At 38.6% G+C, this 24,840-nt stretch overlaps 2 protein-coding genes across 5 annotated transcripts; both read left to right on the forward strand.

Annotated features, from left to right (window-relative positions):
* Positions 1–307: 307 nt before the first annotated feature.
* Positions 308–1,865, forward strand: c7h11orf96 (chromosome 7 C11orf96 homolog). Its single transcript, XM_026177047.2, has one exon. The coding sequence runs from the start codon at positions 666–668 to the stop codon at positions 1,044–1,046; it is 381 nt and encodes a 126-aa protein (XP_026032832.1). The 5' UTR covers positions 308–665; the 3' UTR covers positions 1,047–1,865.
* A 6,857-nt stretch (positions 1,866–8,722) lies between these two features.
* ticrr (TopBP1-interacting, checkpoint, and replication regulator) lies at positions 8,723–22,885 on the forward strand. 4 transcript variants are annotated; one of them, XM_080303784.1, is made up of 21 exons: positions 8,723–9,775; positions 10,926–11,163; positions 11,479–11,711; positions 12,398–12,632; positions 13,008–13,146; positions 13,311–13,435; positions 13,615–13,818; positions 14,555–14,700; positions 14,961–15,061; positions 15,180–15,273; positions 15,617–15,699; positions 16,037–16,267; positions 16,478–16,565; positions 17,584–17,656; positions 18,002–18,133; positions 18,259–18,349; positions 18,456–18,514; positions 18,907–19,181; positions 19,317–21,459; positions 21,811–21,936; positions 22,226–22,885. In XM_080303784.1, exons 1-21 carry the CDS (start codon positions 9,101–9,103, stop codon positions 22,336–22,338), a joined length of 5,604 nt encoding a protein of 1,867 aa, XP_080159910.1. In that variant the 5' UTR covers positions 8,723–9,100; the 3' UTR covers positions 22,339–22,885. The 4 variants fall into 4 exon arrangements, with proteins under 4 accessions (XP_080159910.1, XP_026030931.2, XP_026030933.2 ...); XM_026175146.2 differs by having other exon boundaries at positions 8,724–9,775; positions 21,808–21,936; positions 22,223–22,885; XM_026175148.2 differs by having other exon boundaries at positions 8,724–9,775; positions 21,808–21,936.
* The last annotated feature ends 1,955 nt before the right edge of the window (positions 22,886–24,840 follow it).

Consider the following 24,840-nt stretch of genomic DNA (forward strand, 5'->3'; position numbering starts at 1 on the left):
TGTGGCAAATCTTATGGCTTCTGAGTCTCCTACTCTCAACCTTTGGTTTGGTTTCTTTCAAATGACTCTGTTTCTGTATCAAGTATCTTTCTCATCTTCTCTGTGTCTATGAACCCCACTTACAAAACCTTAAAAGCCCCCTACACAGAGATTCACTTCTCACATGTTTATTTTGAGGGACTGACTGCTACAGAAACTGGAAACATGACTGGAGGAAAGGAGAGGAGTAGGAGGAACCTGGCAAATAGAGAGTAGGGAGGGAAGGAGAGAGAGAGGCTGAGTGGGTAGTGAGGAGCTATAAAAGAGAATGCTGGAGCTGTCTGTGGCATTAGCCTCAGCAGACTCAGAGTCTCACACACACACAAAACGAGGAAGAGTGGAATCAACAGGCAACAGCAGAGTTGAAACACACTGAGTGCTGAAGAGCAGAAGCTGACCAGAGTAGTTTCAAAGCAGCTGTATCTTCAAGAATACTACAGTGTACTTGGACTTGGAGCTTTCTGGAGTGTTTGTTTGGCTGAACTTTGGACTGACTACTGCTTTGTTGCTCCTGAGAAAGAGTCTCTTCGTTTAAACTGGAAACAGCACAGAGACAAACTGTCCGCAGAGAAGTATTCAAGCTTTCACTTATAGAGCCTTCAGTTTCACTGGACTCCTGTTCTACCATGGCTGCTGTACGTCAAATGGTTATGGAGGCCTCTGGCTACCATGTCCTGCCAGCTCACCTTATGGCATCAGCTATGGAGGAGTTTCCCCAGCAGTTGCCCGTCCCAAAGGGCCCAGCAAAGGGCAAGAGCCGCTCCCGTCGACCTCGCGAGGCTCGCTTCAAAACACAGCCCGTCACCTTCGCTGAGATCCAAGAGGTAGAAGAAGAAGGCTCCTCGCCCCTGGAGGAGGAAAGGGCACGGCGCTCCTTCTTGCAGTCACTGGAAAACCTGCGGCGGAGCACACAGACCCTCCACTGCCCACCTGCTGCCCATCACAGCTGCACCCCTACACCCACACAGGCCAGCCTGGACTCCAGCGACTCCGACTCCACCCAGTGAGGGCAGAGACATGACCTTCTCCCGGCTCCCACGTTCTTCGCTTTGCCTTGACCCCGTTTTGAACTTAGGTCAACTGAACTGAACCAAAGTGGCCTGTCTGCCAGGCTGCCTGTGTGTAAACTGCTGCTCTTCATTCAAAAGCCTGCCTTTTAAAAAATACTAACATGCCAACACAAAGTATAGAGCTTAAAGATGCACTTACAGCATATCTGTAATGAGCTCTACCACAGGCTGGTTACACTGTTCCACAGATATGACGAGTGTAAAAGTAACAGTGTTGAGCGCATCACTCTTCATACGTATTCCTTTTTTACAGTAGTCTGATAAAAACTTGAAGGATGAAAGATAGATGGTATTTTCCCATTTTAAAGCTGTATTTTTTTTTTTTTGTTTGAATCCATATTTTTCTACTTGAGTCACCATAGAAAGAACTCTTAAAAGGTTTTAGTATTGTGACTTACAAGGCTGTAAATACTTTGACTAAGCAAAATGCCCAGCATCGAAAGTGACCTGGCTGTCACTGGAGTAGTAGAGTACCACTGACAAAGCTTTGTCAAGAGTTTGAGCTCTTGTTTTCCAGCTTCGGTTCATGTGCAAAAACATACTTTCTGCATACATGTCTTTATTTATTCCCTTATTTTGTTCATAACCAAGTGGAGCTGTAGATGTAATATTATTTTATTGTTCTTTCTGACTTCTAAAGTCACCTCGACTTTCAATGAAAAATATAACCTTTATACTTGTTTTTTTGTTTGTTTTACTTTATACATATATGTTTGTCGTATGTACCTATAAATAAATATTTTCAAATATTTTGAACCATTTTCTGTTTTCCTTTCTTTGTATATTCCTGTTTGGGAAGGATTATCATAGAAAAAAAAAAAACTTCAGAAGTTAACAGTTATGACTTTTGATACGATTAGGACTACAGCAAACTCATAGCCTACATAGATTTAACTGGTTTTCCATTACCAGTGTTATTGTTAAGATAAACTTTTGCCTGACTCGCTTGTAAACACACTTGTCAACACATGACCAATGGCTTTAAAGGTGACGCAGTGTCAGTAATGTTGGGTAATGTTGGGTTTCTAACAGCAACGCACAGAGAGCCACTGCAGCCAGTTGTGTCATGGAGTGACACAGACTAGAGATGAGACAGTAAGTGGGCAGCAGTTACATGATAGTGTAGGATTTACTCACTAATTTTCTTGTTATGAGTGAAAACACAAAAACACTTTCCTTACCCTGCCAGTAGTATTCATGCTGCCTAGTAGCCACCAACTGTCTTTTCTATTGGATTTGTGTACCGGTACTTGGATTTGGCTCACAAAATAAATTTAATCTCCCATGTTTATCCTAATGAAGTAACATGTCAGCAAGTGCAAAAATATGTCCTATTAACATGCTTTTAATTGTTGCTGTACAATTAAACTATCTTTGTTTCTCACACTTGGTATTGGTAGATTGTTGGAAAAGTAACAAATACTGCAATACAGATTTTGTATATTTTACAATAACACCTACACTCTCATCTTTTAGTTCAAGACTCAGAGAAAGAGCACTTGCTACAGCAGGCCAAAAAAGCATCTTGAACTTACAAGCCGTAACATCCCTGACCCTGTTGCTGCTTCTGACGTAAAGCAAAGCACAACTGCGCTTTTCTTTACAAAAAACAACAACTAACAGCCAGTTCCAGTTATCCAGCCAAAGTGGACATGGATAAAGACCAGCCGGTAGCACATAAAAGGTCTCCAGAGCTCTTTCCCCATCCTTTACCCAAACACACTCATTAGTCATTGTTTTTCAAGTGCTTGTGGAGCTGTTGTAGTTAACCACATACACAGCACACTGTTTGACGACGCAGCTCTGGAAACAGCTGAGTCACGGAGATATTGTCTGGTTTGAAAAATAGAGAGAGAGAGAAGAAAATCACATTTGTCATCTAATGCCGGAGTGACAGATTGATTCAGTCCATGCCTCCTCTTCCTGCCCTCTTTCTTCAGCAACCCAGTTTTTATTTTGCAGAGGAGCTGAGGGAGTGTTCAAGAGCATCACTGAAACAAAACCTTGCATGTGAAATCTTCTTTTAGTAATTAGTTTCACTGTCTGACTGCAAGACAGATTGCTCGGTGCTTTAAAGGAAGACGGATTACAACGACTGATGACTGATTTTTAAAGTTTTAAAGTGTCTGACAAATGTCCAGGGACCAGCAGTCCACTTTTTGCCTCAAAATGAAAAGTTTTAAAGGGCGTTTGAACAACGAAGGGTTGCCATTCTTGGTCTGGGCACTGCACTCAAATCCATCAAGGGCGAACTCTTCCCCCTTTTAAAGATCTGGACAAAAGAGCAAACCTAGCACTGAAAGCAGTCAGTTAAGCATGAAAAACAACATGAAACCACTGTTAAAGAGTCCAAACTGGGGTAGTGTGACCCTGTGAAGTGCATGATGTCTTTGTAAACAACTTGATAGCAGCTAAAATAGCATAAAGGGGCAATCATCTGATAAATGAATATGTAGAACATGGAACAAACTGTATAGATGCTCTGTTTTGTCAGTTAACGAACTAGATAGCCTGTAAGGAATAAAAGAAAAACTGAGAGGAAGCTGAAAAGATATAATCTTGTTCAGTGTCATTTTCCTGTTAATGTTGGTGGAATACCAAGCTCCTTGAAAGGCGACATCACTGTTTAAAATACACCACTGTCTGGAGCTGCTGTCTTCATTCTTCTGCTGCTTTGCTGACACTTACATTTATTCAAATGCAAAGGAGCTTGTATAAATACATGCATACAAAAAAAAGTACATGCATGCCTGGACTATTGCAAAATAAGAAAGAAATGTGCTGTATTGTAAGCTAAAAGTAGATTCAATGTTTTAATCTAAATATTCTGCTCCTTAAGTAAAATATGCACCTTGTACCTATTTTTCACAAGTTTGTTTAGAGTTCTGGTTTTAAACATTTTATTATTGTAAAATCTGAAGTGTATGTACAATATTCTGAAGAACAGAGGACTGAAAATTAAATATTTTAACATGGACAACTCTACTTCATGTGATCATTTTTTAAGTTTTAAGGTAAAAATAAATTTAACAAAAATAAGGTTTTAAACCTTTAATGTCGTGAGTATTGAATCATTAGAGCGCTGAATAATGGAAACAACTAATCCACTGCTTTTATGTTACCCAGCAAAATAAACCTTTTGAAAAATTGTTCACTTTTAGGTGAAAAGTCACTCTAGGTATTGCATTACAACCAGCTATGTTATCTGTTTTTTATTATTCCTTTTGGTTTGCACATAACTATCTAAACATGTGAAAGCCTTTATATTATGAAATATGTCCTTTTATTTATTTGAGATATGTCTTAATTAGGTGTATATTCACATATCTGGGGAAACCGTCTGAAGGCCACATTATTGCAAAATGTTCCAAAAACAAGAATAAAACGTTCCATGATCATGATAACTATTTGACTTGTATTTATTGGAGTTTTTTTTTTTTTTAGGGTCACAGGGACTTGCATGTTAGCAGGGTTGTTCTAGTGGTGTGTACCGAGAGCTCGGCATAAATAGCTGGTACAATATTTGCTCTGGAACAAGAGTCCTCTCTCCCAAGTTCAAAGCATCTGCTGAGTGATTCCACCCACAGCTGAGAACATTATGACAAGCAGCACGTTCATGCCTTTGTCTGTTTGTACAGTGTCTGTCTCACCCTAATTTTTATGAAGCTGTTGACATTTATAGCCATGGATGTATGATGGTCACTTGTCTGGTTGTTGTCTAAAAAAGCACACAGTGAGGTCCAGACTTAGTTGATAAATATTTAAAGCCTTTCATTAAAAAAAATAAAATAAAATCTAAGGCTATAAGCAAACAAAATTCATGACTGGTTAAATTAAAAAAATTTAAAAAGTTGGCATTAATAGCAAATTTTCCTCTACTATCAGATAAAAGTGTCATGATGGCAAATTAGCATTGAACAAGGAGTTCTTAATTTAACAGATGGACCACAGATGAAATGACAAAATATGCACATCACGCTGTAGCTTGTAGAACCATCTTTACCATCTTGAAGCGCTCAGTTTCTGTATGTATTAATCGGTTTCTCACATCATTGTGAACGAATTTGGGCCCACTCTTCTTTACAGTGTAGCTTCAGTTAAGATTATTTAGGTTTGTGGCAATTTTATTTATGTACAATTCCAGCAGAGGATTTCAGTCAGGTTGAAATTCAGACTTTGATCTTGATTCTGTTCTTTTTCAGCCATTCTGTTATAGATTGCTGGTGTGCCTGGGATATTAGTGCTGTTGAACGTCCCAGTTTCGACAATCTGCATGACCCAATTTTGGACAGATGGCCTTGAACTCTAAAATGTTTTAGCATACAGAGGAATTCATGGTTGACTCACTGACCACAAGGTGTCCAAGTCCTGTGGCTACAAAATAAGCTAAAATCATCACCCCTCCACCACTGACTTGACATTCTGTATAAGGTGATATTCTGATATGCTGTGTTTTGTTTTCCCCATATATAGTGCTGTGCTTAATGGCCAAAAAGCTCCACTGTGGTCTGGTCTGTGCAAAGGACATCGTTCCAAAAGTTTTGTGTTTTGTTCGGATGCAACTTTGTAAACTGTGCTGTCATGTTCTTTTCAGAAATAAGAGGGTTTTCTCCTGGAAACCCTTCCACACAAGACGTACTGTACTTGTTCAGTCTTTTTATAATTGTGCTGTCATGAATTTTAACATTTTACATTTTAACTGAAGCTTGTAGAATCTGAGCTGGTGCTGTAGCTTGAAATTTTAACACTTTATTTTTGAGCACAGCACGGACCGTGGGACCTGAGAGATGCATCTGGATCTTAGGTGGTCCATCTACCATTCACTGAAGCCTCATCAGAAATCACTGTCGGGTCACATCATTGTCAGAAAACCATTCTTAAAGAATGGAAATGAAGAGAAAGGGTAAGGTATGCTAAATTGCACAAAACTGTAATGAAAATCAATGGCAGCAGGTCTACAGCTGCCTGTCTTGATTTGAAAGTGTGTTTCAGGCAGCTGGGGTGTTAGTGATCTTGTCAACACTGATTGAATTTTGAAAATAGAAAATAGATTTTGATTGATCACGCAGTAGTGTCAGGGCTCTGTGTGCGGGCAGGTGGAGGCGAGGACCCAAACGCAGGACTCGTGAAGGCAAATTTCAACAGAAAACCACAGCTTCATTGCTGGCAGAGAACAAAACATGAATAGAACAATGAATACTGGAACGGGGAAAAACCCCACACACACACAGAATCTGAGGGTACAACACAACAATGAGCAAGGACAAACACAGGGCTAATATACACAGGGACGTAGTGAGGGAATGGAAAACAGGAGGGAGACACAGCTGGAAGAAATTAGACTAACGAGACAGGGGAGCAGTAAAACTGAACACACTGACAACAGATTGGGACTATCAAAATAAAACTGGAAACATGAAACAGATCACAGAGACGCAGACTTAACACTAAACTAAATCTGCAATAATATCAATAATCAAAACAGTCTCACTAAATAATCAGAACATAAATCATAATTCAGAAAAAACACCAAAACCCAAGAAACAGAAAGAGCTGGGTCAAACTGATCCAGAACCGTGACAAGTAGCATCTGGAAAGCATCTAATTTACAACCTAAAGAAGTTTTGAAGAATAAAGATGGTAATACAAAATATTGACTCACATTCAAGAAATCTCCCCAGCTATTTGCCACTTTCAGTACACGCAAAATATAGAGAAATGGGGCCTCAAGACTTTTACACAGTTTTGCACCTAAAAAAAAACAGAAGTCATTGTGTCAAAATGCCATGTTCAGAATGATATACATTTTACTGGCATTTGAGGATTTATAAATGTATTCAAGATTTTAATGTTACAGTTGGAGTTTTCATTAACTTACACATAGGTAGCTTTAGAAAATGTACATAGCAGAATATTTATATGTAATATTTACATCCAAAATGTAAAGGAATAGAAGCAGGGCACCACATGTCGCTTCTGGACTTGCATTTTATTAAAGCAGCTGCATTCATCTTGTCTCATGACTTAGGAAGGAGGCAGTCACAGAAAAGGTACAAAGAAAGCAGGGTCCAAGGCATTATTCTCCCTCTATTTCAAAGCTTCATTTCTAAGCTCTTCATCTCCCCCTGCTGCTGAAAAGAGCTGATTACTGATGCAACGCAGAAGGTGACCCACATATCACTTCACCCAGTGTCCTTTTCCCTTAAATCTGTTGTCTGAAAAACAAAGACACATAGAACATAGATAGATAGATAGATAGATAGATAGATAGATAGATAGATAGATAGATAGATAGATAGATAGATAGATAGATAGATAGATAGATAGATAGATAGATAGATAGATAGATAGATAGATAGATAGATAGATAGATAGATAGATAGATAGATAGCATTACCAGGCCAACTCTTGCTCTCTTTTTCCTTAAAAAAAGAGAGCAAAAAAAGAGAGAAATTTTTAGCACATCTCTTAAATTATAAGAAATAAATGTGTAAAATCGCAGGAAAAGTGTATCTTACCTAATTACTCTGCTGTGTATTACATTTGGTATCTTTCCATCTACTGACTACTTTGTAGTAGTGGCTGATTCAGTTTACAATATAAGCAACACTGGTTACCATGACATTCTGATTTCCTGCCATAGTCCTGTTACATTGTAATTATAATCCAGAATACAATGGAATTTAGCATTTGAATAATAAACTGACAGTTTTAAATAAATTATTTGTAATGAAGAAATTTAAAATTCTATTCTTGGGAATTCTTCTCAAAAACTTTTTTAAAACCTTCTATTACATCCAACATGTAGGAAAGGATTGCATTATTTTTATTTTAGTTATTCATATTAAGAGCATTCAATATTAGGCTAACTGTAAATGTCAATATGAAGAGTCCTGGAGTCCTTTTTGGCAATATATGAATTAAGTTTGATTGTATGATCGTAATGATCATAATGCAAATACGATCATAATGATAATGATAACGGGTTAGTTTGATTAACTTTTCTTGATTTGTTCTTGTTGTAGATATGATGGGTTGTAACAGTCATATGTGGATGAGTTTTATGTGATTATTCATGTGATTATTAGTAGTAGTAGTAGTAGATGTATGTGTATGAAAGCACATGGTAAATGGCCTGTATTTGTATAGCGCTTTACTAGGACCCCAAAGCGCTTTACACATTCAGTCATCCACCCATTCACGCACCCATTCACACACTGGTGATGGCAAGCTACATTGTTGGTATGCTTCGGTTGAACTTTGTTTCTGTATACAACAGTTTTGATAAAAAGACAGAGCTGTTAACGTTTGCACTGTGCCTATGTTTATAGAGAGCCAGTTCAAGTATTGAATTTCCCTGATGCATCCTTGGAGATTTGTGACGCGTTAGCAGGAGCAGGTTTAAAAGTTAAATACAAGCGTCGCCTGTCAATCATTTATTCCTGCCTTTTCTTGCGTCACACTTCATGAAGTACAGTTCAGATGTGAGTGATGGAAAATATTGACCAATGAATAGTTAAATGAGACTTTTGACGCGTTTTAAGCTTCACTTTGGACCAATGACAATTGTGTTGTCGTAGGCTTAACCAATCAAAATTCAGGGGAGGCGTTTCATTCAAGGAGCGCGAACGGTTAAGGGGCTACGAGAAAATGGCGAATATGGAGTTTGGGTTTGCGGGTTACACTATATTGATACTTTAAGCACTTTTAAAAACCTGTAAATACGATAAGTGTGTTGCTTTTATGCCTTATCCGAGCGATAAACTTGTATGGCATACTGAAGCCGATTTTTACTTAACATTAATGTGAGTCGTTTCAGCAAGCGTTATCATAGTTAGCTAGCGGAATGAGGTTAGCACAGAAACATAATGTTAGTTAACGTCAACTTCCTTTAGTTAAGGTCGTTGACGTCTGCATTTATTACATTTGATTAATACTGCCTATCGCTGAATTTGGGGATCTGTGGGCACTCTGCGTCTGCAGTTCACGGTATGGCTTTACATAATTTGGTTTTTGTTATCGATGTGGATTATGGAGATCACGATTCGGGCGATCAAATGGATGTCAGGGGTCATTTCGTGAAACGAGGAATATTAAACATTCTCTTACATTTCGGCTACAAATATGGATTTGAGAAAGTGCGATGGGGTTACAAGTTCTTTGACTCCAAGACTGCCCGCAACGCCAGTCTCATATCAAGAGTATCTGATTTCAAGGAGCTTCGGCACAAAATATTTGAGGACTTTGAGAAAGAGTTTGAAGCCAAATTTGATGTGAAGGAGAAAGCGTGCCCATCTCAACAGAAACAACGATCAACTCACTCGGTTTCGGTTCAAAATGCACTTAAAGAAACCCTATTGGACTTCCAGTGGGACAGACCAGACATCACGTCTCCTACTAAACTGTCCTTAAGGCCCAGGAAGTCGAGTCGTGGAGGAAGACCCAGTGTGTCTCATGAAGATGACATTTTAACTAACGAGAGGAATGTGGTGTTTATTGTCTCGCAGTGTCCACTTTCAAGGGCGCAGCTCGTGGACTACCTGTCTTTGAGAGACAATAGCCTTCCTACAGATGTGACAGACCACGTTATAGCCAAAGGACTTCAGGATATGCTGGTTCAGAGACAAGTTGTCCTCCACTGGATTGACTGTAGATCACACGTCCAGGTGAGTACAGTAGTGTTCAAAAGAGCATAACCAAACCACTGTCCAGTATCCGCATCTGACAATAGTTGCCACAGTTAATACACTGCTACCAGCAAAGTGACAATGTTTTGAGTAAACAGATGTCATACCTCAAGTTTAATAACAATAATGTAAATGTTATAATCTACAAGTTAGACATACTAACAATAAATTTCAGGGCTCATAGTGCAGACTATATGATTTTATGTTAGTAGTACTTTTGATACCAGAAAACAATCTACTTGATAATAATTCTACAAAAAGATCCCTTGCAAGCAATTTATGTAGTAGAAAATGCAATTTTACGAAGTATTTTGAACTACAGAATACTATATAATCAATTAATCAACATACATAAAGCTAGCATAAATGTTCAATTATCTTAACTATCATCAACCTAAATTTAAACTGATGATTAATACCATGGATCTAACCTAGTAGTGTCTGCTCTTCACCAGTCTAATGTAGTACATTACTGTAAAGTGTAGCACAGTACTGCAAACTGACTGGTTCAGCATGTACCAAAGTCCCTAGAATTTTCATAAAAAAATTATACCCACACAAGGATATTCACAACACCAATTCACTCACTTACATAATTTTGCACACCTCCAATGTCTGATTTAACAAAACAACTATTTGAGTTATAACATAGCCCATGAGATTTACATTTTCAGCTGATCAAATATTACTTGGTTAGCAGTTCTTCTATTTTAAAATAATGTCTCATCTTCCTCTTCTGTCTTTTCTCTTTATATATATATATATCTTTTTCTGAGTGAACTTATCACACATAGACATTTTTTTTTCCATCATGGAAAATGCCATCACTGCACCTTTAGACAGACTGTGATCCAAACTCCACAGAAACAGCTTTGTTTGTTGTGATGTTAGTGGTTTTGAGATTAGTTATTCTGTTTCTACTCACTCCTATTCTGTAAAGTTAGTCTGATGCTTAAGTGCTGTGACCACAACTTCATTGACTAATGCATATGAGCACATGACATGGATGGGAATGAAAAAAGTTTATGCTTAGGATGCAGTGTTACTATTAAATTGTTTATCGGGCTTAATTATTCATTAATTGAACATCTGCTTTGACACCTGTCTGTAACTATGTGTGTTATTGCAGGTTATGAGGTGTGAGGACTATTTTGGCTGTGACAAGCTGTCTGAGGTCCTAGCTCAGATGGATGGCAGAATAATCCCTGTGGTTGCACTGCTGAACCTTTGTAGCGCTCAACAGCCCAACTCAGGATTCATGAGGGAGTCTTTTGCATTCAAGTCCAGCATTGGATACCTGTTGTCTTCTGAACAACACTACCGCCTGGCTTTTCCTGTTATAGGAGGTGTCCTGCAGTGGCAGCAAGGTTAGTAGCCAGAGGAGATCTCTTCAACAAACTAAAAGCATTCATGATTATTACCAAATATCCCTCTGTGCAGAAGCACAATGTTTTTGTGCTTGAATTAAACATTGGGTGTAAGCATATCTACATCCAGATGATGGAAAAGTAGTTGCAATTCTTACGGCAAAACAAGCAATTAATTATTTTAACGGCGTATTAACATGCAGTAAATAATGTGGCAACTGATGTGAGCTAAAAGGAGTTTATCTTTAACATGCTTAATTTCAAAGCTGAGAATAGCCTGCAAAAATTCACTTGTGATAATTTTCACTAAACCAGGTGAAGTGACACAGAGCTGTGGTGTCATGATGGAGCCAGTGACTCGAAGACAGAAGCTTCTCCCAGAATCTGTCAAAATGTCCTTAAAAGAAGTTCTGAAAGGCTGGGATGCTTCATCACTGATGCAGACCTCCACAGAGTCGTGGGTGATTCATGGTTCCAGTAGTGGTGACCAGGGAGCTGGTGCATTCCAGCATCTCTTAATGGATCTATCTACTCATGCTCTGCACGTGGTGAGACTCGAAACACAATGGTTCTGTTTTACACAATTTGTAAAAAAAAAAAAATTCTGTTTTTTTTTTTTTTTTTTGGCCGTGCTGATTCTGATTGTGTAAAGTTGTGCAGATGAAAACACCAACACTATAATCCAGATTCAGCCTTTCAGAGCTTTTGAGTAAAGGTTGGTTTAGATGGATAGGTTTGGACTGTCATTTTTGCATTGCAAAATCTGTGGTTTCCACAGAATGAGATTGTTTTTGTGGCTGTAGCAAGACTTTGCATGCTGACCTGCTTGTGAACACATGTATGTGTATAAAAGGACCCGAACCTATGCTTTGTTTAATGAATTAATACAAAATATATGTACTTGGTCACAATAAATAACCAGGTAATATTAAGCTGCCAATAAGTTCCCTTAAGATCTACTGTTGCCCACTGCATTTCACTATGCAGGTAGAATGTGTCTGATTTCCAAAAGACATATGTTTTGCATTGAGGTTGCCACATGATAAACCTGATCAGAAGCTGATCAGAAAGCTTAGAATTGTTGTTATTGAAAATGTTGTCCATGTGCAATTGTAAAAAGCTGAATCTTCATCTTGTACTGTCTTATACTCTATACTGTACTGTATGCATTTATTGATCTGCTTATTTTCTTCTTCTTTTTTGTTTTTCTCTCTCGGTCTTCTTGTTACCCCAGCTTGCTGAGGTGAATGACAATGGGCTTCTGTGCTCGGCTGTGCTCTCTCCACTATCATACTCTACAGCTCTGCTCTCCATTCTCCAGCCTGTAATTGCGCAGTCTAACCAGCGACTGACCACTGAAGTCATTACCCCTGCCTTGTCTGAAACCTCTGCTGACCTTCCAGACATTGTGAACAGTGTTCTGGGAGTAGTGTATGACATCATGAAGCAGGATGGTGATAGTGTTAATGGTAGGAATAGGATCAAGGCTGTTTGATATCATGTCCACTCATTTATTTAGTGTTTTTTCAAGAGAGTATTACATGATGTTTTAACTGTAAAATATCTTTTAAATATATATTTTTGAAACTGTCTGTAAATGTATTAATAAATGCAAAAAGAAAGTAAATCCACAATCCATTAATTTCATCATTATGGGTTAATCGGTGTACAATTGACAATCTTAATACTTTTAAACTAATAATATTTTTAAGAAAAGATCAAAATCAAGTTCTATATCAATCTAATTTTAATCTTGTTTATCTTATCTGTCAAATATTGGAAATGTTATTTTCAGTATCTGCATTTTTAGGTTGTTGACATTGTTGTGATTGTTTATTTCTAAGACCAGTTAAAGGAGAATCCCATTCCTGAGTGGGCTCAGCAGGAATTCAGCCACAGTCCACCAGCACCAAACATGTTGGAGACTTGGTTCTCTCAGTCAGACTATTCTGGAGTGAGCTCTCATTTAATGGAGTCCATGAGGTACAAGAACTCAAAAATCTCATATTTTCTGTTATAGCGCTTTTGAAAAGCTTATCTATGTATCAAGTTATTAAATAGTGTAGCTTTTGTATAATATTTCAACATAGAATAATAAAAAGCCTATAAGCCTTTGGTTATAATGTCCTCCTCACACTGTTGAACAGGTTGCTACATGCAGTACCGGAGGAGAGAGAAGATGAGAACTTACCTGCACTGCAGCAGGAACTCCTTAGTGGTCTGGCTGAAATATACCAATCATCCCAGGACTCAGAAAAGAGGGGAAAGAAATGTAAGCGAATATCTTAATTTTTTCCCCTTTTTTTGTGAAGATCACAAACTGTGGATAATCATAAAACTCAAATTTTAAGATTATCCAAAACACTAATATCATTTTAATGTTTTTCTCATACATAGTCATGAACGTCAGATTTTTTTTTTTCCTAAATAATTTCTTGTCGATATCTATAGGTGGCACCCACCGCACACCAGTAAAACAGAAGATGAAGACCATGAGTCGTTCCTTGCAGATGCTAAATGTGGCACGCTTGAATGTAAAAGCCCAAAAGAACCAGGCTGAGTCTGAGCAGCTTGGAACTGAGGGTAGGGAAGCAGACAGAACAGGGAAGAGACGGTCAAGTGACAGGAACAAACCTGGAGTAGCAAATGTGATCAGTACGTGCACCTTTTCTGTTAAACCTTACTATACTCTTCGACTCCAATGTTCACTTTTATTGAGTTTGTTGTATGAAATTGTCTCTGCAAGAAAGAAAATGTATACATTTCCCAAAATGTCAGTTGAACTACTTACTTTACTACCTACTTGCTTGTGTTACAAAGCTTTGTGCAGCCTGTTATGAAAATACTATTTCTCTTTTATTTTTAAGATAAAACCTAAGCTAGCATCATTTTCCGGGTGATGCGATAATATTTTTTATTGAGACTATTAGATCTCAGTAGTTTTTTAAACTGTAGGTCACTGTATATTGGAGCTCTCTGAGACAGAACTTTTTAGTGAGTGTTTCTTGATTATGTCTGATCACTGGTTTTCCTCATACAAGGCCCAATACTGCTTGTAGTATTTGCTTCATTTCAGGAAAATAAGTCATCTTATAATAAGTATCTTTGTCCTTGAGGGAGACACTGAATCCCACTTTGCTCCTAGTGCACCAATAGATTAAATATGCACAAATGAAAAGTTCTTATATCTTTACCAGATGAAGAGATTGTGCTTTTGAGATTGGAGTTCCTAAATTTTTTAACTCCCTCCGTAATGACTTAAGAACTGATTTTTGGCTTTTAATTTGAACCGATTTTTCATTTTTCTTTTTAGTCTTATTATGAAACACTTTATGATGATTTTTTTTCTTACTTTGAATAGTCAAGTAATGTATCTTCTCCCTTCTCCTAGGTTTTAAGAGTGAGTCAGAACTGCTGTCCCATCTGAAGTCCAGTTATGAGAAGTTTATGGCAGAGAGAGAGGAGTCTGTCTTTATGGGTGTTCAGCAGCTTGTTTCTTCTGTAAAGGCCTTCCTTGCAGCAGAATCAGATTGGGAGGTGAGACAGACGATGCTTCTAAATGAATAATAGATACAGAAAAACTTACATTTTGATTTCAGTAAAATAAATGCTATATTTTGGTTAAATCACCTGATGAAAACTTCATTACAATATGCAAGATGTTCACTTTAGGTCGAAGAATGCAAAATGCTGATAGAAGATGGAAGAATCTTTGAAATATCATGGAAATATAATGCATAAACTAGGCCAGTGGGGGATCTGAACTGTGATTATGAAGTTCTATGTTTTCTTTTTAGGCAAAGACCTCCTTCCTTGTTCAACAGCATCTCCTCAAGACCAGCAAGTCAATCAGACAACTCTATGGAACGGCTGCTGATGTTGATAGTAAAGTCAGGGAGTGAGTGGTTTCCAAGTTTTACCTTGGGGACAACCTGTGTCTCCATCTGTCTGAATAATAAAGTTTCTGTTCAAGTCATTAATATTTAGCTGTCAGTAACACAGTCTGTTTATTCTAGGTGCCAGCTGCAAGTGGTGCTAAGGCTGGAGCTGTGCAGACTTTTCTCCACAGAGCAGTCAGACTCACTGGATGTTGGTCAGATGGCAGAGGAGGTAAGATGATCATGGCTTAGACTTTTATGCAGTGAGGTCTCCTTTGTAATTAATACAAACATGGAAAAGGCTGTGACTACAATGTATATGATTTTTTTTCAAGCAGAGCAATACCTTCTACCATCATGATGATTTTAAAAAAAGCTCTTTATTTAAAGGTGACTATTGTTCGAGCTATTGGACTAACACAGTATGTGCCATTAATTGTGGCAGTAATCTGAATATAAAACAGTATTTCCAGTTATATTGAAATGTTCTGTCTTTTGATACACTTTTTGTCAGTCACTTCAAATTGAGTGAAATTTAACTTTAATTCATGTAAAATACAATCCCTGTGCTTCAGGTGGCTGAAATGCTTCGAATAATCTCCCTGACCAGAGACCCAGTTTTCCTAACGAGGTTCCTTCAAGATGAAGTCATGCCAGGGTAAGGCTTCAGAAATAATTTTTTTTATTGTATTTTCAAAATAAGCAATACAACTATTTTTCCTGCTGAAAGACAAAGCAGCATTAAATAACTTTTGTTCAAGTCAAGAATAAAGTCATAAATAAAAGTGCCTCAGATGAATTGAATTTCTGTAATTTTGTAGGCATATTTAATGATTATACTTTTACGCAAAAAAAGCTAAGCCAAGGTTGGCTTACTGCATCACACAAAACATGTTTTGTTTTGGGATTTGTTTGTTTTTTGTATGATTTCAAATGAGCCAGTTTCTCACTTGCAGTTGTAAGAATCTAACAATAGTGTTTTTGGATTGTGGCAGGTTCCTGACCGCAATCCCCAGAGTGCTTGCAGAAATCTACCACAGTCTGGGCACACAGCTCCCTGAAGTTTTGCTGGCAGTCTTGCCTCCAGACTTCTTCAGTGATGACTCGGTAGCCAAGGACAGCATTTCTCCTTCAGCCTCTTCACTTCCCCTGTCTGCACAGTGCCTGGTTTCAGATGACAAAGATGGACTACAGGACCTGCGGAACCGCTCAGGCAACAAAAAGAGGTGAGGAGGATGTTTAAAAGACTCTTCTATTATAGACAATCTGGGAGGACTTTAAATTACAAATAATCTTAGATGCTACAATAAGAAGTGGCATTTGAGTGAAATATTTTGTTTTCATTTCACTGGACTGGAATCATAATCAAGTATTTTTAAAGTGCCCAGAAGTATGCACAGAATGTAATGGGGGTTTTGTTTTTGTTTGTTTGTTAGGAGTGGGATGCTGACTCGCCATCGCAGCATGACAGAATCATCACAGAGTCTTCGGCAAATAGAGATCCCCAAAAAGGCTACAAGAGCTGTAAGATAAACACTTCTGCTGTCTCTACTTAATATAAAACCTTGATCAACTTTCTGAACCAACTGTCTGAACCTCTCTAATTGCAGAGTTGGCCTGTCTGAAATAGAAAAAAATCCCAATAATTTTTTGATTCATTTTAATCCATGCCTTTGTGAAAACATGCTTTTCATGCAGTTAGCAGTGTGTGCTACTCTGCTTCTTTGTTGGGCTTTAAATAGCCATCCATCCATCCATCCATCCATTCGCTTCCGCTTATCCTTTTTCAGGGTCGCGGGGGGCGCTGGAGCCTATCCCAGCTGTCATAGGGCGAAAGGCGGGGTACACCCTGGACAGGTCGCCAGTCTGTCGCAGGGCCAACACACATGGACAGACAACCATTCACACTCACATTCACACCTAGTGACAATTTTGGATTATCCAATTAACCTATCCCCACAAGCTTTAAATAGCCAAAATTTAAAAAAAAAAAAATTCACAATGCTGAATTAATCTGAGCCTTTTCTTGAACAAAGTCCTCATCTTTTGAGCATTATGGTATGTCCTTTTGGGTGTCATGTTCGCTCATGGTCTAGTTTTCATTAGGGTTTTTTGTTGTCAGTTATTCTTTTATCTCGCTCACACTCCTAATGTACAGCTGTTTTTAGCTGCAGTACCCCAAGCACATGTGCTGCTGTTTCCACCTATGCTTTGTCCACCAACCCGACATGATTAATTGCATTCTAGCCACATGAATGGTTTGGCGCACTGCTGTTTAAGTCACTGGATTGTCGTGTTTCGTGTCGAGTTCTCTCCACTTTATATTGACCACGTCTTGTATTTCAATTGAGGAAAACTATCTTTATCATTTTATCACCCAGCCTTATGGCCATTGAGAGAAATGTTGTGGATGTTACTTGGACTGTCTGATTTGTTAAACTGTATTTTTGGTGAAGATAGCCACCCACTATAAACAATGGTGGTGTAATTTGCTCATAATTTTCTTTATCTCATCCACCTGATTTCTGCTTCTTTTTTTTAGTCGAAATCAAAGGGTCGTGTATCTTTGGATAAACCGGTTGAGGAATCACATCCCGCAAAACAGGAAACACAAGGTATGTCCTTTTGTTACCGGTACATCTTTCTTGATCACGTATAACTTGCCTATTCCACCCTCAAAACTATTCCCAGATCACATGTTAACCAACCAACCCAGTGGCATCACATTGAGTACAGACACAATATGGTATTAAACATGTTCTAAAAACTTTAACTTTATGCACTTATTTCTTAAATCCAGCTCCACAGACAGTGTTAAATCTAGATCAGTTTTTGAGAGCAGGGCTCCTTGGTGTAAATTAGCCTGGTTACATGTATTGTTTCATGCACACTAATACCTCTTTACATTAAAAAAAAAAAAAAAGATGAGTGTTAAACACCTAGATTGTGCTAATTCTCAGAGGTGACCAAGGTTAGAAGAAACCTCTTCAACCAAGAGATTGTTTCCCCTTCAAAGAAAGCCAAGCTACAAAGGAGCTGCTCTGTGTCTGCTGTGGAAGGAGTGAAACGCAAGCGATCCCATGAACCTGAAGGTAGAAGAATGCACTGTTATAGATTAATTTAAATACGTAATGTAATAATTGTCCATGACTTCCTGTCACAGTTATTCCTATTTTTAAACTACTTTAATGTTTTCCAAATATTTTTTTGTGTTCAGAGAGGCACAGGCTTCTTACCAAAAAAGTGTGTGAGACTCCCCTCCACAAGCAAGTGTCTAGTCGTCTACTACACAGGCAGAAAATTGGAAGGTATGTTTCTGTTAATGCAATTAATATTTTTACTTGCCATACCTTTATTTTAAATTTAATCAGACCTGAAGTACGTAGTAACTCAGGTTATTTATTTTTTGTGAAGAAAACCTGTCCTAACTGAGGAGTGCATTGTGGAAGAATCACCAGTGAAACCTTCAGAAGGTATTTTGCTAATACCAAGTTGTTGTTGTTGTTTTGTTTTTCTACTTAAATAACATTTACACAAATGCATGATTTATAATTGTATATGTATGTAAACTAAGTCAGTTTTATATATACAATTTCACCTTGTGCTTTTTCTTTATACCTGGTTCTTTTCTTGATTAAAGACAGCAGGAATTCTGAGTAAAAAATATTTACATATATATTTGAATATTTAATTTAACAGAAATAACTTCAAAGATCCACAATAATTTTGTGTGTATCAATTAGACAGTCTGTTTTGTATCGTTTTGCTGCTTTGGATATTTTCGTAAGATTGTAATTTTACACAACTCACACTTTCCATATAGACCATAAACTCAATACATCATTGTCCTTTGGTTCTGTGTTAGATCTAAGAAGGAGCCCAAGAATAAAGAAGTTCGCTCGGAGACACTCAAGCACTTTCTATTCAAGTTCTCAGCCTCGTTCCCGCAACCTGGACCAGGCTCTCTCTGCATCCCAGCTTAGTCTGAGTGATGGCAAAATATGTGGGGTTAATGTAAAAACAGTTCGGTCTCCCATGCGTCTTCTTTTTGGAGCTGCTGAGTCTCCCAGTCATTCTAACCAGTCAGGTGCAACCAGGCCCAGCAGGTCACGGTTATCCACAGACTCAAGCGTCTTTGAGGTAACTTCTCAATTTAATAATCAGTGTGTCATCCTAATGTGCTGCAATTTGAGATGATTACTAAAGATCAGCTTTTTTCAAGTGTGTTCATGTGATCTGAGAGCAAATTCTAAAACGTATTTTTTATCTTTTTAGACTCCAGACAAAACCGCAAAATCACCCAACAAACGAGGGAGGGCCAGTATTGCAAACACGACTCCAAAAACACCTAGGACTCCTCAGACCCCTAAATCCCCCAAGACCCCACCTTCCACCAGTACACATGTTTTGTCACTTGCAGAGAGTCCTGAGGTAGCTAGCACTAGTGGACTTGGTATGTCTCTGAGGGGCACTCCTTTCAGATCTCCAGCCAAAAAGCCTTTTGTTCCAGAGACACCTACAAAGCAAAACCCCATAAGGAGCCCTCTGAAGGGTATTCTCAGGACTCCAGTCAAGGCTTTGATTGAAGGATGCACCTCTACTGATTTACATCTGATCCACAGCCCAATTTCCAGGACTCCCAGGAAGAGTGTCACGTGGTCTCCCTCTCCACAGAAATGTAGGATAGTGGAGAAGAGTGCTAATTTTAAAGTGCCACAGTCACCGAGTATTACATCTCACAGTTCTCTGAGACTGGTGACATCCAGTAAGTTCAGCAGTCCTGTCAAAAGCACAAACACTAAAAGAGACATTTTCAAGACCCCAGAAAAGACGTGTCAGGTACACCTAGTAAGAGTATCAGAAAATGTGCATAGTAGCTGTTTGACTCCAGAACAAAATCGAGAGTCTTCTGTAAAACCTCACTCCAGTTTTAAAACACCAGGAAAAGGTGATGCTGTTCTGGTTGAACCTCAAGCTAAAACCACACCCCCACCAGAACACCACCTTTCCACTCGCCCGGACACTACAAGTCAAAATAAAACGCCTAGTCCAACTCACCAAATGGTTACTCGTTCTGGGCGAACTCCAGGTAAAAGTTCAAACACTGCTTCACCATATAATCCTGAAGTTTCACCACTTTTAGATGCCACTCTTTCAGATAGCTCAGATGCCTCAGCAAAGTCTCCACCAAAGCTCTTAACAAGAAGAAAGTCTGGTCAAGGGGGTAAAACAACTACACGTGTGTTAAGGTCCCAGTCTAATGAGAGTTTGCAGTCAGACCCAAAGGAAGAGGCGCAGACTAAGGCCTCGCAGTCCACTGCAAGTGACGCTAGTTCTCATACCGATTCTCAGCAATCTTCTCATGGTACCTCTGGAACCACAGATGATGATAGCATTGACATAGTTGATGCAGCCATTGTAAAAACAGAGTTTAGCGGAGGTCTCAAGATGAACATTAGCTTTACACGGAAGCCTTCACTGTCAAGTGAAGACTTTGTGTCAAACACTGTCTCTGCTAAACCACGTGTCCCATCCCATAACACACCAAGCCGGAGTTACGGCTTCCGTCAGACACCTGATCGGCAGCAGAGGGAGGCTGCTGCTCGTTTAGGATACGGAAATGATTCACCTCGATTTTCAACCCCTAGAGGCTCAGCAAGACATGGCCGCCAAAAGGGCGCAAGTACGCCAAATCCTCTTACCTACCAAGTAGAACTGGAAATGCAAAAATCAGGACTTCCCAAGCTAAAAATTAAACGCACAGATTCCACGAATGCAGGAGAGTTTGTCTCAGATGGAAGTCCTCGATCAGGAGCGCAAAGCCCTGTAGTAGGTGTGAAACCTCAGTTTGAAAGCCCCTTGGCCTTATTTTCCAAATACCGAGATCCCGGATGCATGTCACCATCTGTCTGTGCTCATGTAACCCCAGCCAAGGGCACACCCGGGAAAGGTGGAAGCGTCCAGACTTACATCTGCCAGTCTTACACACCTACGCACCATCCTGCCTTGTCACCAGTAACTGCAGAGACTGTCCCCCTGACTCCTTCACCTCAAAGTGCTGGTAAAGTGACCCCAGAAAACCTTAACAGCTGGCCTCGCAGGAAAAGAGCTCAGATTAGTGTGTTAGGAGGCAAAGATCGTGGCCTGAAGGGGGAGCCTCAGCTTGAGGAGCTCCTGGAGGAGGCTGAACTTGGAGTTAGTAGGTTGCGGGACATTGAGGATACTGATGAGCCTTTGGACAACAAAGCTAAATCATTAGCTCTGACTTCCAAACAATCCCCTCCAGTTGGATCAGATGTGTCTCCTCTTTCTCCACTGGAAGAGTTGTACTGGATGGAAAAGCTGGCTGAGTGCACGGACTCTCACAGGGCTGAAAACGAAACCGGCTGGGCATCTCAAAATGAAGATGGCATATCAGGTAAGCCATGGTTTATTTTTGTATTGTATGCTTTAAATATATAAGTTTTGTGTTCTAAATTTTTGAGATTATGCATGGAGAGTTGCAACTGATTTATAGTTTAATTTAATGATTTATTTAGTGAGTAATTTAGTGGTTTTATTGGATAAACAAATTTCAGCGATTTAAAAGGTCTTTCATTTGATTTATGAGCCTGAGCTTCAGTATTTCAATTAGAATATTTACTCTTTTCATTGCTTATTTATTACAGAGAATTTAGTGATCACACTGTTTTGTTTTTTAAATGATTGCATGAAGTCATATGAATGAAATCCATCACAAAGTGTCTGATTTTGCCATTTTCTGCAGCAGTGACTCCTCCCAGCTCAAAGGTGCGAAAGCCAGTGTCTGCCAGTGGTATTTTGGCCCTTACCCAGTCCCCATTGTTGTTCAAGGGCAAAACAGGTTCTGCCAGTAAGAGAACACCAAATTTTAGAGGTAAGTTGTACATTGTTATAAAACCTTTTTGTTTTTTGTATTTATTGTTCAAGGCACCATCTATTTTCATTACTCTCACATTTTCAATATGCCGTAAAGGCTCTTCTGTTGTCTTTTCAGTAGGATTTTATCGGCTCATTCTTTTCAAGGATTTTAGTTCATGAGCCACAGGCAACCTAATTTGATTTAAAGTGGGATTGACCAGAAAAGCATTGTGTCATAACTCATAAAACATCTCTTTTCCTAAAATATATGGCAAACTGTATTCTTTCCATAATGTTTTCAGAAGAAGCTGCATCAGAGAGGACAGAAATTGATGGAGTGGACCTGTCTCCCTTCAGCCAACCAAAGAAGCGCTCAAACACAGGAAAGACCTACAGCAGGAAGAGACTAATTCACTGAGTTACAAAGGAAAGTGGCCAACAAAGCAGAAAGTTTGTCCATTCTATGCTTAACTCTGAAGCTGAGCCTTTTGATGACAGATCTGAAACAGGTCTTTAAAGCACCACTTGAAAATGTTTTTTTTTTTTACATGAAAAAATGTTCCATTCAATCAGCTCTCTCGGCACTTTTGATCTGGACATTTTCTCTTCCAACCCGTGGGATAGGTTAAGACTTTGGTTTCAAACCGAGCTGAAAGTTGTGCCATTTTGCCAAGACTTTAAAACTTGCCTTTTCTGTTCCTTTAGTCATTTTAAAATACCCACTTGGGTGTTTCTGAAGCTAAAACCTAGAAAACAGGTTTGCATTACATATCATTGTTCAACATGTGTAATTAATTATTTTATAATCAATTCAGAGCTTTTAATTTGCTGTTGTAAATATGTTCTTGTGTATTTATTAGTTGTATACTTTTTTTAAAAAAATAAAAGGAACAATTTTAACAGTTTGTAAATAAGTTGCTAAAGTCTTGTAAATAAATATAAATTTCTTAATGATTTGGAAGCTACATATGTATTTTGTGTCTTGTACCTTCTTATCATTTGAGTATTTGCAGGATATAGTCAACCTATTCAGTGAGACAAACTAAAACCTTACCGAACTTTACTCTGCAGGCTTCATTGTCTTTGACTGTCACCATAATAAATAATTTTATCAGCTGCCAGCAAATAAAAGCAAACCTGGTGTTATCTCTTAAGTTTCAAAGGTCACTGCTCTAAAACCATAAAACTGAGGGGTACAAAAAGTAAGGAAGAATGTTCTAATAAATCTATATAATTGACTTCATTTTGTAATCATCTTCTCAGGAGTATATGTTGGTGTGAATGTTATTTATTTTTTTTAATCCTCTGTTAATTGAAATGCTTCGTTAGCTCCTGCAAAGCCCCATAAATGGCACACTTCTTCGTCCTGTGTTTGTGTAGCAGTTCAGATAGCTACCACAAGTAGAAAGTACACTCCACTAGCTTGATCAGCTGTGGCTCAGGGTCCTAGTGTTAAAGTAATTGTGTGCAAAATACTGCCCCTGATGCATCTAACAGATTGGTATTTGTGTGCATGTGTTAGCTGTTAAGGCACGGAACAAAGCTGTATGAACGTGTGTGAAAGGACAAATGTGGTCTGTGTACCAGATGGTTTACTATTTATTTGCTCCTGAAACATTTCCCGTGTTGGCACGTTGAGTGTTACAAAAGAAAAAAAATCTATTTCTTGTCTTGGCTGTGGTTTTGAAAGCTGGACCCTTTCACTAGTAAAATTCTGAGTATTACTATAACGAATGAGGTCAGAATTCCCTTTGACTGTTTCAGTTTTATGGCCCTTGCTCTGCCACACGTCTGACTTAGCGGTTTATTGTTAATAAGTAACAATTTACTTTTCCTATTGCGTCAAGACAGTATGTCTCGTGTAACCAGGCTTTTCTTTAATGCTGAAAGTGAAGCGTCGTGTATATCAATGTGTTTACAGGGCGGCCCTTAGCGGCTGGAAACACAGTGAGATGGACCAAGGCAAGTGTAGTGGAACAAAAAGTATTCATTTGCTATACAGCTCTCCTTACAACAATTTACTCGTCGAGCTTCTTCACAGTACAATATCAACCCTCCCACGACAACCGGCAGCCTTAAATATGTTCAGCTGTCACAGACTAACCCATTCTTCCACTCAGGTAAATTCTCAAATCCCAACCTTCCACCACAGTATACAATATCTCAATTAGAATAAATAAATACATAAATATATTTCACATTTTTATATTAATAAACATTTCACACTTTAATTTTACACCAAACCCAATATTATAAAAAAAAAAAAAAAAAAAACAAGCACAAAAAGATTCACCACTCTCTCTTTACCAATGGTCTCTCCCGGAACCTTTAAATGGTGTCTGGACCCCTGGGGAAGCGTTTGCCCAAACACCTTGAAGAGGACACAGGCAAGAAAGGTGAGTAATTATATCTTACAAACTCTTATTTGCACCACTTTTATTCCTAGATTTCACACCCACACATTTGCATTAGTTTTCTTTACTGGTAAGCCTTAATCACAATCTCAGTCACCATGCTTTTCTCCTCACAGACAACCACCACATTCCTTCATTCCTTGACGAGGAGCAGCTGTGCAGGATCTGAAACAAGGCTACCAACTGATTTTAAAATTCCCAATAAATAGTCAATAAATAATTAAACTTCTTGTGTGCAAATGTTTTACTGTGCAAATCCATGCTTGCATTGCAATGCTAAATAAAGTGCTTGATAAGGTGCTTTTAATAAAGTGAAAGGTGTGCTCTAAAGTGCTATTCAAAGGAGCTTGCAAAGAAAGTGCTATACAGATAATATAATATAAATGACTGTAGTAAGGGAGTCCTCTTCCTTACACTCACACAATGTTAAGTCAGTAGTTGTGTCTCTCAGCCGTGCAGAGCTGAGCAAAGGTTGGTATTCCTTCACATAGCAGCCACATACGTTC

The sequence above is a fragment of the Astatotilapia calliptera genome, chromosome 7 (genome assembly GCF_964374335.1).
Source record: "Astatotilapia calliptera chromosome 7, fAstCal68.1, whole genome shotgun sequence".
Lineage (NCBI taxonomy): Eukaryota > Metazoa > Chordata > Actinopteri > Cichliformes > Cichlidae > Astatotilapia > Astatotilapia calliptera.